This window comes from Notechis scutatus, chromosome 3, assembly GCF_049901735.1.
Source record: "Notechis scutatus isolate UNSWTSFEM ecotype Mainland chromosome 3, rNotScu1.2, whole genome shotgun sequence".
Classification (NCBI taxonomy): Eukaryota; Metazoa; Chordata; class Lepidosauria; order Squamata; family Elapidae; genus Notechis; species Notechis scutatus.
The window spans coordinates 63,001,282-63,018,388 of record NC_142011.1 but is presented as its reverse complement, the minus strand read 5'-3'; the positions used below and the strand labels follow the sequence as shown (position 1 = coordinate 63,018,388).

At 34.2% G+C, this 17,107-nt stretch overlaps 1 protein-coding gene across 4 annotated transcripts in view; it reads left to right on the top strand.

Moving 5' to 3' along the window:
• EPS15 (epidermal growth factor receptor pathway substrate 15) overlaps nucleotides 1–14,257 on the top strand; it is a 57,834-nt gene extending 43,577 nt beyond the window's left edge. For 2 of the 4 annotated variants that reach the window (XM_087960258.1, XM_087960255.1), the window contains 11 exons: nucleotides 391–588; nucleotides 1,915–2,112; nucleotides 2,838–2,921; nucleotides 3,759–3,849; nucleotides 5,094–5,129; nucleotides 5,570–5,697; nucleotides 6,451–6,520; nucleotides 9,883–9,953; nucleotides 10,489–10,651; nucleotides 11,158–11,324; nucleotides 12,143–14,257. In XM_087960258.1, coding sequence (XP_087816384.1) covers nucleotides 391–588; nucleotides 1,915–2,112; nucleotides 2,838–2,921; nucleotides 3,759–3,849; nucleotides 5,094–5,129; nucleotides 5,570–5,697; nucleotides 6,451–6,520; nucleotides 9,883–9,953; nucleotides 10,489–10,651; nucleotides 11,158–11,324; nucleotides 12,143–12,289 — 1,353 coding nt within the window. In that variant the 3' untranslated portion in view covers nucleotides 12,290–14,257. Of the gene's footprint in view, nucleotides 1–390; nucleotides 589–1,914; nucleotides 2,113–2,837; nucleotides 2,922–3,758; nucleotides 3,850–5,093; nucleotides 5,130–5,569; nucleotides 5,698–6,450; nucleotides 6,521–9,876; nucleotides 9,954–10,488; nucleotides 10,652–11,157; nucleotides 11,325–12,142 lie in introns of all 4 variants that reach the window. The other 2 variants (XM_087960256.1, XM_087960254.1) reach the window with 1 other exon arrangement.
• Nucleotides 14,258–17,107: the final 2,850 nt, after the last annotated feature.

The window sequence follows — 17,107 nt, the reverse complement described above, 5'->3', positions numbered from 1 at the left end:
AAGCACATCTCATAATTCAACCATTAGAATGTTACAGTGGAATATATTTTTTTTATTAATTTATTTCTATCCCACCTTTATTATTTTTACAAATAACTCAAGGCAGCGAACATATCCAACATACCTCCCTCGTCCTATTTTCCCTACAACAACCACTCTGTGAAGTGAGTTGAGCTGAGAGAGAATGACTAACCCAAGAATTCACAGTCTCCTGCTTTCTAGTCTGGTGCCTTAACCACTAACCAAACTGGCTCTGATATGCTTCTGGTTTGGTTAGCTCGTTCTTGGTAAAAATGTTGAAGGAAAAAACTGCTAGCTAGTTTTATATTCCACCTCTCACATTATAGATTATATCTCTAGCTAGTTTTATATTCACCTTTAACTTTATAGATTACATCTCTAAAAAAAGAAATAGCAGAGCAAGAATCAAAAATCTCTGGATATAAGGATGATTTAAGTAAAGCCCAAGAAGAGCTCAGCAGGCTACAGCAAGAAGCTTCAGAGTTAGAGAAAAATGTGGAGGAAGGAAAATTGCAATTAGTACCTCTCCAGCAGGATCTTCAAGAATCCCAACAAGAAATAACTTCAGTAAGTCCCTCTGAAATTATTCTTTTCCATCAAACTTCCATTGTTGGATTCCCTTGGTTACAAATGCTATTCTATCATTCTACATTTAACTAAGAAATAAACCTGAATTCAGTCGTTAAAGCTGAATTCCTCCTGTTCTGGCTTTGTGTGTCATTCATAATAGAACATTTTTTATAGAGTAAATACTCAATTTCATGGACTATAATTCAGATGAGTGAGAGGCATTACCCTGAGATAGGGAAATATATATGCATTTATGTTACTGTTTTATATATTTAAAGATTTATATGTCATCCATCACTATTTTAGAGTTTGTGTTTTGCAATTATATAACAATGATGTGAATAATTTAAACATTGTAGGCAAGCATGTTAATGGCCTGTAAGTTCATAGTATTGTTCCTTTTGCTGGATTTTTTTCTTAATCAGATAAATGTTGCCAGTTATTAACCAATCAAAGATGTTGTCTTTAAACAATATGTCATTAACCTGTTTAGATGTAATCGGATATAAGCTACTCAGATATTTGAGCCAAAAGTCACGCAATCAATCATTTCCAGGTCTAGTTTTCAATCCTTTTTATTCAATTTTTAATCATTTCTGTCTTTATTATCAATTCTTCCATTTGATTTTTAAATTCATATTCAAATATTTTTATCCATTTAGCATTTTTATTCTAGTCTTTTTGAGTTTCCCATAATCTTTTCAAAACTGGATTGTTTCCTTTTTGCTTGGTTTTCAATTTTTTAGAATTTCTATTGCTATTTATCTCTCTATATAAAAGCGAAATACCACTCACACATCATCACAGAACCGTAAAGCCTACAAACTTGAGATTTGGCACGTATGTTCTTCTTGGCTTCTAGGTGCTCATTAAGAAAGGATTTTTGGAAATGACCATCACAACATTAGTATTTCCTATATTATTATTAACAGCTCTGATGCTAAGGAGTTCTACTCCCCCTCCCCACCTGAAAAAATATCTGTTCCAAATGCAAAACACAAGCAGAGAAGAGGAGTTTCAGTTTCAGTTTTAGTTTCACAGGACCAAGCAGGGTTAGTACAGAACAATTGAGCTAAGCTGCGCCCAGGCTGCTTGCTCTTTGCTCACACAGCAAATACTCTTTCAGTTTCCAAACAGCCCTCAACTCTCTCACACACTGACAAGACGCTAGCCAGATGAATACCAATGGATGTTGGTAGGCAGAGGCAGAATTCCCCCATTTACCCCCCAAAAAAAAAAACTAAGACCAACCACATAGTTTCGTAGCGAAGCACAGGTATCGAGCAAGTTCTTTGATAGAATCTTTGTTTGTTTGTTTATTAGGTGCAAGAAAAATTGCTGGAGCTCAAACAGTTGGAAAACAGCCAGTTTAACTGGGAAGTCCAACCACATGGCATATTGATTAATGGGAATGCAGATCACTCTAGCCTCAGCAACAGCAGCAGTGAAACTGTTAACCTAAATGAGAATGCTGAAAGTGAGAATCCAGCAGATTCAGAACAAGTAAATTATGAAACTCCTGTGAGTGGTGCCTGGATTATTTTTTTAAAAAAAATCTGATCAATTTGTGTGGTGAAGCTTGAGTTTCAATATGATAAATAAAAATATACCAAGTTTTGTTCTAGAACAAGTCCAAAGTATATATGTAAATTGATGAATTAATTAAAGTATTTTTGGATAACCTATTACTAACTACATAGTTCAGAGATTTCAGAGAAGGTTGAATGTGTTGTTATACAGGGTTTTTTGGGGGGAGTTGCCCTAACAGCATAATAAGTGTCCAGCATAATATTAGAGAAACAGTGTAAGAGCCATAGATTTTCTTCTTCCAAAAGAAAAATGTGAATGACCTCAATTATTTTCAAGGTTTTCACATTTCTTTTTAGATTATAGATTTTATTGAACAGGTAACAAAGAGTTTTATATTGCCGCTTTAGATGTAACTCTGTATCCTTTTACATAGTGTAGCCACATTTAATTATATAAAAGTTATATAAAATTCTTCTTTATAAAGTTTGCCTCTTAATATGATTAAAAGAGTTTGTATTAATATTATTAATACTAAAAATTATATGTTAGAGTTGTAGCCATTGTGAAGAATATTATTTGGGAATGACATGCTACAGATTTGTCGAGCCAATTTTTCTTAAGTAATAGTCACTAGAAAAAAGTTATACCCAAACTGTAGATTGTTGTTGGCAGAACTTATATGTCTAATTTTTATTTATTTATTTTTGCCCTGAAAGGCTAGAAATAGTCCTGAAACAACACATGTAGCTACAGAAGAGGAAAAAGAAGAACTGGAACTACCATCGGATGTTACCAAAAAAGTGCGTTTAAACAGCATTTTAATATACAACTACATTTTGTAGGTTGATATAATATCATTGTGAAGTCATGTAAGAGAAGCTTCTTAAATATATGGAAGAACCTATACAGGTAGTCCTCGACTTATGACCACAAAATTTCTCTTGCTAAGTGAGACAGTTGTTAAGTTAATTTTGCACCATTTTACAACCGTTCTTGTCACAGTTGTAAAGTGAATCACTGTAGCAGTTAAGTTACAACACAATTGTTAAATGAATCCTGGTTCCCCATTGACTTTGCTTGTCAAAAGGTCACAAAAAGCGATCACATGATCCTGAGACACTGTAACCATCATAAATATGAGTCAGTTGCAAAACTTTGCAATTTTGATCAAGTGACCATGGGGATGTTGCAATGGTTGTAAGTGTGAAAAACAGTTACAAATCACTTTTCAGTGACATTGAACTGTAATTAAATGAACTATTGTAAGTCGCAGACTACCTATACAAGGAGTAGGTTTTTTTTCCCATTATCCCATACTATACTATGCTCTTCTGAAGTATCCTCCATTTGAGACCGTGTGAATAAGTCAGACTAAAATAATTTGTGTACTAATGCGAAAACTGGGAGGATCCATAAGCAGAAACCCACTCACTAATACACAGGATCTGAGTTCATTTATTTTGATGTAATTTCCCTAAGGTTAATTACAAATGTCTCAAGATTCTTTTTTTTTTTTTACTGATTTAATTAGTTTGGGGAAAGAATTTCTATCTTTAGTTAGACTTAAGAGAAAGAGGTGACTTGTATAATAGGATGAATGACAATATATTACTGTATTTTAAACAATTTTCTTCTAGGAGGATCTAGTAAATGAAGACTCCCATCAACCCTCTGATCAGACAACAGAAGCCAACTTGGACTTTTTTGAGTCTGATCCCTTCGTTGGTAGTAAGTATGTTCATTTTTCTTTCACTAACAATTTACAAAGGAGTCATAATGATACTTCAATTGACCTTTGAACCAAATATCTGGTGAGTCAGCTTAATTTCACTGGATGCCTTTAGACAACCTTTTGATGAGAGTAGATTTCTGCAAGGCGATTGAATCAATTTATACAAGATGTTGTTGGATATTAAGTATAGGTAGTCCTCAATTTGTGACCGTTATTCACAGTTACAACCTTTGCAGCATCCCTATGATCATGTCATCAAAATTCAGATGCTTGGAAACTGGTTCTTACTTATGACCGTTGCAGCGTCCCACGATCATGGGATCACCTTTTGCAACCTTCTGATAAGCAAAGTCAATGGGGAAGCCAGATTCACTTAACAACCAGGTTGCTAACTTATCAACTGCAGTGATTCACTTAACAGCTGTGGCAAGAAATGTCATAAAATGGGGCAAAACTCACTTAACAAATGTCTCACTTAACAACATAAATTTTGGGCTCAATTGTGGCCGTAAGTCGAAAACTACCTATAGATAGTATTGTCCCCAGTTAAAGTTTCCTTGTTTGAAAGCTTTGACTTTAAAAAATACAGTGCTAAATAAAGGATAAATAACTAAAGATCTATCTATTGTTGCTCAATTGATGTCAGCTCCACTAGATAACCATCCTAGACCAATGGAAAATCATTATCAGAGTCACTTTGGATAATGAAATGGGCAGCATGTAAAACTCCACAGGAAAGCTAAAACAGATTTTGAGACCAACTACAATAAGATAACTTGCAAGTCTGATTATGCTATACCTCCTTCTCCTCCTTTATAGTTGTGAACTTATTTTTCTGATTCCAATTCTGAATATTATCTGGCTGTTTTAGATTGAAAATATATTTTACCCCTTGTACCATTGGCAAAAGCGTTTCATATCTCTGACAAGGTCATCTTCCTTAGTTGACTTAGTTCCTCATCTCTATAGTTAAGCTACATTTGTCTCTCTTTCTTTTGGTGGACAATAAGACTTCCAATGGGCAAAATTCCAAATAGTTATCAATGGATATTAGTGAAGTTTTTTTAAAGGTATTGCTGTATTTAGGGGAGCCTTTTCTGCTCTTTGGCAAGCTTCATGACCCTATTCCTCAAGCAGTTTCAGGCACAGAATGAGATAAATACAAACCTTTATCTGTAGCCTGATATTCTGAACAAAACTGAAAAAGATTTTTATGGACAGTGTTTTACTTTTTAAATAGATGATCCTTTCAAGGATGATCCATTTGGCAAGATTGGTGAGTATTTGTTTTCTTTCCTTTTAATTCTTTTAAAAGCAAATTTTTCAAGACACGAATCCATAATTAAAGAACGTTAAGAACTGCATAACGGGGTGGGATTCTTTATTTGTAAAAATCCTCCAGATATTCTGGTTTCAGTTAATATATCAGCAAGCTAGAATGATGGGACTTGTAAATCAAACATTTGGTGGGGGGGAAGAGAAATTGGAAAAGACTCGTGTACATTTAAACATTGAGTATGTTGAAGTAGCCTTTACTTTGGGGAGCAATATACAACATGGAACATTAATTAATGTTCTAATTGATAGAGAATACATAAACTAGCAATATAATATTAAAGTTGGGCACATTTTATGTTTTTTTGTGATAAATATTTACAATAGCAAACACCTAAGCACACCTTCTAGTAACTTTGTCTTCACTTCGCTGTTTTTAAGATCCTTTTGGTAGTGATCCATTTAAAGGTTCAGATCCTTTTGCTGCTGACAACTTTTTTAAGCAGCCGTCTTCAGATCCCTTTGGGAATATCGATCCCTTCAGTGCAACTAACAACAACAATTCCACAGTAAGTCTGAGAGAAGAGATTAGCATTATGTGTATGGCAGATTTTGGTATGAAATGTCTCCATTAGGTTTCATATAAATAAACTTTGCTTGTTCCTTGTCCTCTATGGACAGATATATTTCACAGACATTGGACATTTGACCTTTTATTTGCACAGCTGCTTCATGAATTGTTGAGATCACCTGGAGGCTTGGCTTAGACAACCTAAGTCTCTTGGCATTTCATGAAATCTAGAATTATTAGATAGTGTGAGATTTCACCGTTGTTAAATATGACTCTTGTGTTTTAGGAAGTTCTCAAAATAACTTCCCCATTTCCCTTTTATTTTAGGATTGATAGATCCTTAATTCATGGCCCATATAATTTAATGTGTTACATTTGTAACACATTAAAATATTAAATTATAGAGTTAAGAGTGCTGATGTTTATAGACAACCAGAGGTAGAGTATTAGCATTCTTACAGTGTTGGTGTTTTTAATAACTTCTGAATGAATACCAGTTGCGTATATGAAGCAGTATATGATACCAGCAGCTGTATATGAAGGGTTATAGATGCTTCAAACAGAACAGAATTCATTTAAACAGTTTTGAAAATAACTTTCTGAAAAGCTAAATTCTGGAATAACTGGAATGAATGTATTTTAAATTATTCAAGTACAGTTTAATGTTCATTTAGATTTCTCTCTTAACACACAGGCAAAAAACAGCATGTTTGATTTTAAGAATTTGCATTTAATGAATTTTAAATTTTAGGCAGAAACACTGAAACATAATGATCCTTTTGCTCCTGGTGGAACTGCTGTGACTGCATCAAGTGATCCAGGTAAGAAATTATAATGACAATCTTAACCTGTTTGAGGTGTGAGGCATATTTGGATTTTTGAGAGTACATCAAAGCTGCTTACTCAAAATGTCTCCCACAGTGGGTATGGATTACTAAGGACCCTTTACTGGAAAGCCTAGTGAAGACAGTTCCTATAATACCTCCTCAACCATTATAATTAGGCCCAACTTACTTTACTTTTTTTTCTTTCCAAGATAAGTTTGCTCATTTACAGAATGCTGGATTATGGCTACCATTGACTGTTAAGCATGCTACTGAAATTATGCAGTTCAATAATTTTCCTTTTAAGTTCCTGTTAGATTAAAAGAAAGTAATGTTAGAGAGGAATCCAATAGATACCAAGTAATGTGTCCATAGGAATTTGTTATCCATAAGCTATATCAGTGGTCTGCAAACTTTGGCAACATTAAGACCTAGTGCTGAGGAATTCTGGGAGTTGAAGTCCACATGTTTTAAAGTTGCCATGTTTTTGAAGCACCCTTGAATATATTTTAGATCTCCTAGGTATATACAGACTAAGCTTTGTTACTCCCCCAATTTAATTATGTTACATGTACCTGCACCTTTTTAGGTTTCTAAAAAGCATCAAGATCAGTCAAATTTACAATTTTAATAGCTTAACTACTTTATTTTTCAATTAAAACTAAACAATTTTTGCATTATGTGAAGTGCATGACTATCTGCCAGAATACATTTTTGTGTTCTCTTAACTTAGATTAACTTGCTAAATGTGATTAGTTTGAACCTAAGAATTATAATTAATTTCAAATCCTTAGTGTTAAATGTGATTAGCATATAATCAAATGTGATTATGTAATGGATTTTGGGTACCAATTTTCAGAAATATTTTATTCTATGATGTTTAATTATTATATTTTGAAGGCATCAAATTTGACATATTTGTCACACCTAGCAGCAAAGTCAGACAAGGATTTAAACATTTTAAGACTTGAGGAGTTATTTAACATGCCAGAAGTGAAAACAGATTCTGACACTGCTTCCAGCATCTGATAGTTTCACATTTATACTCAAAACTTTTCTGGATACTCCCTTGTTCCTATTCTTTCCCAATCAGAAATAACATTTCAGTGTTATCAGAAAATCTGTTTATATATAGCTCTAAATTGAGAGCTGAAGTTTTGATAGCTGAATTTTTACATGCTGGTATTTTCAGGGTAAATAAACATTTGGACAAGTTCTAAATTGATCTTCCAGCTCAGATGCTGCCTGGTCTGAACTAACTTCTTCCTTATCAACTTTTCTCAGATCATAAAGTAATATCACCTGAGCCACCTCATCATTTCTAAAAAAAAAAAAGACCAAATGATTCATAATATTACATAAGGTTTTACTAATGCAGATCCCATATTTAAACTCAAGTGTTTGGAAAATTGAGTCAAGATGTGCAAGATGTTCTGAAGAGAATTTATTCCTTAAGAATTAGACTAAGTGCAGTACAGAGTTTAGATTTATTGTTTTTGTTGAAGTTTCAACCACAAAGGACAATCTAGAGGGCTGGACTTCAATAATACAAATATGTTGTTGATGAACACCATCAGTAGAAGTATGGCAGTACTGGGGGAAGAGTTAAAAAAGGGATCAGCCTCGAATCCCTACTTAGCCACAAACAGGCTGTCCAATCCCTTGAACCTTTATCTAACTCCAAACAGGTAATAACCTTAGTTGAGAATAAGATTCCTATAGATAGGCTGTTAAATCAGTTTTATTGGATCTTCATGTGTAGACCTGGTCTTTAGCACCTGACACTATGTCTTATTATGTAAACATCCAAAACTGTCCTTTCATACTACCTGGAGCTTGTATTAAGATGCTACTGCTTTCGTATTGGAAGCCCTGAGGCGCTTAGAGGTTGAAAGAATTAGCTGGTGACATCATCGTTGTCCTGGAGACACTCAGGTGGGGGCTCCTTTCATGTCTCTGTTAATGTGCCCACCAAAATGGTACCTATTTATCTAGTTGTGTTTGCACACATTTGAACTGCTAGGTGGGCAGAAGCTGAAGCGAGCGATGGGAGCTCATGTTGGGTTTTGAATGTGGGCTTGCTGATTATAAACCCAGTGTTCTAACCAAGTGAGCCATCACGCTCCTCTCCCTGTTCAGATCAACGAGGTTACAATTTGATGGGTATACCTTGAGAAGGTAGGCTCCGTGTGGTTCCTATGCGTTCTGAATTTCTGAGTTTAGCACCAGCTTTTAAATAGGTAATTATTTAGATGTAATGTATTTTAACACACCCTAAATCAACATAAACCTGACTTTTGCTTAGACAGGCTGTTATTTTTTTAAAAAAAAACTAGTAATATTTGATACTTAAGTTACTCTTGAAGGTATTGAAGGCAAATCTATCAACTATCTGTCCTTCCTTTATTTAAGACCATTAGAATGATTACTAATTGTAATCAGCAAAAGTGTTGGCTTTGACATTGTATCAACACAATTAGTTCAAACACCACCAGCAACAAAATGGTGCTAGTCTTTTCCACACACTCTTTGCAACTTTTTCAGATACTCTTTGAAATTTCTTCTTAACACTTATTTGGATCATTTATGAGACTATACTGGGAAGAGTTAATGTTACTATTTTTATGAAAAATGTGGTAGTCATGGCAAAATTGTGCCAAAAGAAAGTGTAACTTAGCTATCAGTTTCTAGAAGTGAGTTGCATGGTCCACAATCTTTTTTGTGTAGTGTGCCTTTCAAATGGCATCAAATATCCTGTTTCGTTGTAACTATACACATACAAGTGAAATATAAAACTAAAATATTTTAAGACTCATCCAATTTTGAGTTTGAATTCTTTTGTACATTTTGAGGGGCACAATAAACAAAATTATCTCCATCACCTCTTGGAATAATTTCTAAATAGTTTGACGACATTCCTGAGACATTTTTTAGTTTAATTCCATATAATTAACTGAATGAGAGCTGAGTGATAGTGAACTTTTAAATATGCCCTCTTCATATATGGTGAAAATGTCAATAATTCAATAAATAATTTGTTTCCTGTTTTTCATCTTGCATGGTTTTTGGTTTTTTGTGCCTCCAAATCGGTGTCAAGTCCTGCCTGGACAAGTCACTACTATCTTGGCAAAATTTCAGAAGTGGTTTGTTATTGCCTCTTTCCTAGATCTGAGAGAAAAATGACCAGCCAAAGGCCACCTAACTGGCTCTGTGCCTAAGGCATATTTAGAACTCATGGTCTCCCAGTTTCTAGCCTGGTACCCTTGCCACTGCACCAAATTGGCTCTTATTAGATCCTTGCATGTGTAGTCCATTGATTTACCTTTTTTTATGTTTTCCTTTGCTTACTTCAGCTACAGATCCCTTTACATCTTTGTTTGGAAATGAATCATTTGGCTGTGATTTTGCTGATTTCAGCACTTTGTCAAAGGTAATTTGAACTGATTAATGCTTGTGGACAAAGCATAAAATTGCTCAGGAACAAAACAGAACTTCAGCAAACATTATTGTAAATTCAACTTAAATGATAACTTGATTCTCATTTTGAACTATGTTTCATTAACTATGGGATTATTTGTTTTCTTAATAAAAACAAGTCAAGCTGTGTGCGCATGTGCATGTGCTGGCCTGCCGATCAGGCAAGTCAAGCTATGTGTGCACCAACCAGCCTCTCGCATGGTTCACCCCTGGTCATAAGTCACTTTTTTCAGTGCAGTTGTAAATTTGAATGATCACTAAGTAAACTGTTGTAAGTCGAGCACTACCTGTATTGTAAACATGAAAAAGATGATTAAAGCATTGCTTTATGGTGGAAAACTATGGCTGGTGGGAATCAATGACATTCATAGGAGCTTAGTAAGCAGCAGTTGGGAGCAACAGTAGTATAAGGCTTATAATGATCAGTAAATAAAACAAAATGCCCCAACTTGTGCATAATGGAGTTTATTTACTGTCTTTTTTTTAAGACAAACAATGAGGATCCTTTTGATTCATCTGCAACAAGTACTGCTAACAATATAGTTATAACAAAAAATTTGTTTGAGGAAGCTCCAGTCAAAAATGAAGATATTCCTCCTGCTTTGCCTCCTAAAACTGGAACACCTACCAGGCCGTGTCCTCCCCCACCTGGTAAGAGACAGCATTAAAATATAAATGCTAAGGTTTATATGGAGCTTTTTTCAGATGTAATGAAACTAAAAGGAGCATCCTATATTTTTCCCCACATTCTGTAATACAAGAATGCCCAATTGAGTTACAAACTAATTTTCATTTTTTTAAAGGTTTGGGTTGTATTTTTTTAAATGTCCAAAGCAATAAATTATAAAGAAACTATTTTGTATTGTTGTAATAAAACTCTAAATGTAATTTGATAAGGATGGCTGATTTGAACCATTTTTAATATGAACATTGTGATTTGAATTAGATGGCTAGCTCCCATTTTACATGTCCAAAAGCCTCCATATAATGAAAATAGTAGCAAACATTATCTACTCTCCAACTCAAAACCCTCATCCTGTAACTTTAGAATATTTTAGAAAATCACATGAGTTTAGGATATGTAGCATTACTTATACTATATACTGAATAAATTATTCTCATGTTCATAATTATACTAACTGGTTATTTTGGTATAGGAAAAAGACCTATCCACAAATTGGAGTCTTCAGAATCATTTAAATTGAACGATCCTTTCCAGACCTTCCCAAGTTCTGATGGTTGCAAAGTACAGGAAGCTGATCCATTTGCTCCTAGTGGAGTAGGCAAAGAGATGGATTCCAGCAATTTTGTTAATTTCAATGCTGTAAGTATGGAGATATTCAGCTAAATGGTGATTGTTTTGTAAGAACAGTGAATGTTCCTATAAACCTTGAAGATGGGAATGAGTTCTTCTGTATTAGTAATGTCTTATTTAAAGAATACACCATCATGATCTATTTGGAGACAAATAGCTGTTAGCCTTCCAGTAACACATTGACCACCACGCAACAATAACATAGTAATTCTGAAAGTTCTCTGAGGTTTTATTTTAGCCATATTTTCATGCAGTATTATTATATAATGTTCATATATCAGCCTGTAGCAGGACTTATAAATTGACATTGCAACAAGACAGTCTTAGCTCCAAACACTTTCCTTAGCAAGCAGTCATTCAGCAAGCCTCTTCTTTCCTGCCCATGCATTTGAATAAGCAGCTGGTTGCAATGTCTGCATAATCCTTAGTTATTATGTTGCATGACAGTCGTTTGATATATTTTCTTGAAAGAGGTGGAGAAAAAGTAAATAACATTCTCAATCTATTGACCACATGATATAGAACTCTTCACAAAACGTAGTTTTCTACTTTTTGTGATTAATTACAGGACTAGTATACTGTATGATAGATATATTTAAAAATAATTCATCTGTATACTCAGCAAATGATAATACCTGGGGCTTTTTTACCTTTTTGGTTAGAAGCGAAGTGGGGTCTGATCTAACTAATACTATGATGGAAGATCATCAGAAAAGTTTTTAAAAAACCATTCTGGGGAGAAGCAATTATGTATTCCTTCCATATTACAGTGTTCACAAATTTTTACTTGCTGTTCTACTAACAAGTCTATGTTTTTTCTGGTTTAGTATCCTACTGAAGAAGATATGATTGAATGGGCAAAAAGAGAAAGTGAGAGAGAGGAGAAAGAGCGACTAGCAAGATTGAAGCAGCAAGAGCAAGAAGATTTAGAACTAGCAATTGCACTCAGTAAATCTGAAATATCAGAAGCATGAAGGGTTGCCTCAAATATTTCTCCTTTTCCCTGGATATCTAAGCTATACGTAAAGTAAATCAGAAGTTACATATGAATGGGAAAGTCAAAAAGGCTTTAAATCCTGCAAATGTGATTTTTTGAGCAATTATCTTATTTGTAACTTTTTCATATCCATTATTTTCATTTGGCAATTGTTTAATATAGCAATTTTCCATTTGTACTTACCTTGGAATTCTTCTGGACTGTACACTATTACACCAAAGTAGCTTATTTTAACATGCGAAAAAAGAAAACCCTGACAACTCTACATTTTAAAATTTGAACGCAGATGCACAACAGTATATTGTGGACGATTTCAAAAGACAAATATGTTTCATGTAAAGTACTTTTTTTCTATGTATAATATAGAAATTTCTTTGCAGCGTGGAAATCTTTAAAAATGCAGGTGTCTGTAAATGTGTAATGAACACATTTGTCCTTTAAAGATGGCTAGGTCATATATAAGAGATTTATGTTCTAAAATATTCATAGATGGCATGTTTTATGTCTTTTCAGAAGGGTCCTATTTGCAATTCCTATAATACTGAATTATTTTAGTTCTTCCAGGTGGCCTGCATTTGGCCTGTAAGTAAAACTGGTGATATAGTTAATCAAAACATAGTTATTTAAAAAGAAAAATCTAGCTTGCAAATATTCAGGTAATTAAAAATTCTGATAATCCTGCTTTGTATTGAAATATTCATGTCTGGCATTACAGTATTAAAATTTATATTTTGTGTTTTACAAAGACAGCATTTCATCTTAAACATATGAAATGCTTTATGCTTCTTGTTTTCTTTTTACTGGAAGCTCCAATACTGGACTGGATATCAAATAGAATTAACTGCCTTTTTGCCTGCCCATTAAAAGTCTAAAGAAACGTTTTCCAGGGAGATCATAAAATTAGACTGGCCAAATTCAGTGTCAGGAATTCTGATGCTAATAGAACCAGTTTCTTTTGTGAAATATGTAAAAAAAATTTGGTGATTTGACAGCTGAATTTGAAATAAGGTAGGAAGTAGACTGCACAAAAGATAACTTACAACAGTCAGTTACTGTTGTGTGTAATTTATTGAATGCCAACTGATGGTTGCACCTTAAATTAAATACCCTTATGTGGTCACGGAGTCAAAATAAGATTGAATGTTAAAGAAAATAAGTTATTTCCTATTCTGTATAATGTGTTACATAGTGCAGAGTGTTGAATTCATTCCAGATATCTTCCTTTTTACTCTGAAATGCTTAGTTAGGCTGCAGGCTTACAAAATAGGTGGTCCTGTGTCATCCCACCCCACCCCAATGCATGATAAGGTATTTATGTCTCAATTGGTTTTTTTTTTCTGCTGCTGCAAAGGATTCCATAATTGCCACTGTCAGGATAAGATATTTCCATTTACCTGTGGATGCTGCTGTCAAGAATCTTTTGAAGAAAGTAGTGTTTCCTCATTTTTTAAATATTAGTTTGGATAAACTTTCTCTTTTGCACTGAGAAATGAGAATTTAAACACCTAATAAACAAAATAAAACCTCTTGCCAAGTATTAATAACCTTAATTTTCTCATGGACTTTCATGGCATTAATCATACAAATTGTGTGGTTAACTGCATTTCTTACTTTTAAATGTATACTTGGTGGACCAATACATTATCTGTGTCACCCATAGTCATGTATACATGTATGTGTATATATGTACACAACCATTAATTCATTCAGGCATAGGATGAAAAGTTCTGAAACACCTGATGTGACATCTTATGTTACTGATAATTACAGAACTTTTACTCAAAAGTATCTCAATAAACCACTGCTATGTCAGCTTTGATGGCATTACTACTAAAGTTCTGAAAGGCTTGTAAGAACTTTTCAAGCGGGGTTAACCTCTATTTATAGACTTTGTTTAAAAATTCTAAATACAGCCTGTAATTATGAATTAAACTGTTTAAGTATATATGATGAGCCTAGAGAGTTTTTTTTAATGTTTTATGTAAGGCATAAAGCATCACATCTTTGGTTCCCTGTTCAAAAATTACATCACCTGATACAAATATATAGAGAATGTAAAAAATGGTTCAACCAATACTTCTGAATATCAGAAATATGTTCCAATTTCCAGATTAAACTGCCTTCTCCTACCAGTATTAGCATGACATTAGTCTTGTAGACCAACCAATTCCAATATGGTACATAAGAATACCATCTTTAAAACTCATTCTGAAATAGAAAGCAACAAAAGGATGAATACGGGATCTTTTCAATATCTTTATATTTCAATATTACAAAGCATGGTAACTTTATAATTCATCCTCTTTTGAAAAGTTACCTTTTAGATTGTTACATGATTATTATACAGTTCCAATATAGTCTGCCATAAAACTTCTGCATCAGTAAAATGGTGGCTGGATTTATAACTTGCACTAAGCTGAGCCCAAATAAATAAAATTATTGGTTAGCACAAATGTGCTAATCCAGCCACTGAAATCAAATTATTGCCAAGTAGGATTTCAACTTATCAAATTTTCTTATTTTAAGATCTAGTTAAGAACTACCTTTGTCAATATCGGTCTAATCCAAGCCTTACCCAACCTGCAACTTTCCTGATGGATCAATTCTGCAATTCCCAAAATGTTGCCATGATCTAGGAGTTGCACTCAACAGATCTGAAATTACCACTTTGGAAAAAGCAGAGCTTTGCATGTATTTTGATCTATTTCAAGAGGCCTCATGTCTGAGGATTTGCACATATGAACATATGGATACAAATGATGGAGTACCCTTACTGAGCAGACCAGTACATGAGTGTTGGCTGGTTTCTGTTACATTTGTAATAGTTTTAAATGACCCACTTTACTAAGAAAACATCTTAATCTACAGCTCTCATTTCCCACTTACCTCTTCTTTTATACTGCTCCCAGCTTCCAACAGTATGCCTAAGAGGACGGTCCATTCTGAGAATAATTTAGATGCATTTCTGACTACAAATCTTAACAGAAAAATAATGTGCTTGTGTGGAGTCTGGAGAACATGTTAGATAACCTTCATAGTGTGCACAGTTTTAATACATAATTATTCAGTCATTAAGTGAAATGTCCTTAAAACTTATGTGTATCATAAGAGATCTGATAGACTTATGCTACTATAAAGATTAAAATGACTTATCTACCCATCTGAAACTTTTTTGTAACTTTGGATGCTTTACATTGGTTATTAATTCTGGTTGATACCTAATATTACATTGGTAAATTGTGCTTTTTTCTAAATCAACTTTAAATATTGAGGTATTCTGTGTATAGTGATATATGTACACGTGATCATGTACATATATAGAATTTATAAATGATCAATACATGTAGATTGATTATGTGCAATCAAGGTGGTTTGATCTTATCTGACTTCTGGATAGAAACATGGCAGACTAGTATGTATCTGTGAAATACCTGGGATAATGCAGAGGCAAATGGTCAGACAATATGCCCGAGCTAACAGAGCTTTTCCAGACAAAAGAGAAGCCATTAAATCATCTACATGAGCTCCCGAGGTGGGGGTGAGCTCCACATGAGAAAGCCCACAGGAAAAGACACTCAGGTATCAGCCTTCCCAAGTAAATCAGACAGAAAATGACTAGAGTTAGTATAAGGCTACAGTAATAGAGCCTTGCAAGTCTTAAAGTTCAAAAATACTGCCATCTCTTCTTACTGACTGATAAATTAGCGTGGATTCTCTCAGGTTTTCAACGGTCAAGCCCCTAGGAGCTCCTCCTTTTGTTTGTTTATTTCCTAGGCACCATCTTTTTCGTATATCCCCCATGATCACCCACACCTCCATATGTAAACTACTATCTAATAACATGACTTTAGATTTGCAGACTAACCTATTCCAATATGGTACATCATGCTTGCAGCTTTGGGCAAATTCTGTTTAAAGGATGCCGCCTGATCCACTTTCTAAAGCACATTTAAATGGAGCACATTTGGCATGTAAAGAGGCCTTGAGAACACTTAAATCCATGCATGAGTGTATCTTCAATCCACAAAATATTAAAATTTTAAAAAATGAAACTGCCAGTTACAATTTTTAAAAAAATTAAGTGCAAAAGTGTTACCGGGAGTTTAAAATAAAAGTTTAAAAAAACAGCCTAAACGGACAATTAAATTTGGAATATTGCCTCTTTAAAATACTTTTTTAAATTAAACAGATACTATACAGTATATCTCTGTGGGAAAGAAAGAACATCTTAAGTTGATTGACAGACTGTTAAAGAGATAACTAGAAGAGAGAAACATGAAGTTCTGAGAAGATCATATGATTATAGAAGTATAGAGTGCTAAATGGGACCAATGTTAAGAAAGGCTCTCTTGTGTTTTACTCCCCTTTTATGGATTATAAATTTGAAATATATAAAAATATTTATTAATAAAGGGCATGAAAGTTATTGTTAGCCTTAATAGGCAGACCAGGCAGGAAACACAATCAGATAAGCTAATTCTATTTTATTGAAAAGATAAAAGGTAAGGAGTCGCTATGGTCTCTCCGCTAGTTGTTGCCAACTATAGGAGGCAGTGCTCATCTCCATTTCAAGGCCATTGAGCCATGCTGTCCAAAGACATGTCCATGGCTGTAGCCAGCATGACGATACAGAGCGCTGTTATCTTTCCACCAAAGTGGTACGATTTACTTGTATTTATTTATATGCTTTCAAACTGCTAGGTTGACAGGACCCAGGGCGAGGACGGGTACTAACCCTATCGCGTGGCACTTGGGTCTCAAACCTGGCTGCCAGGTTTCCAGCTGACAAGCCCAG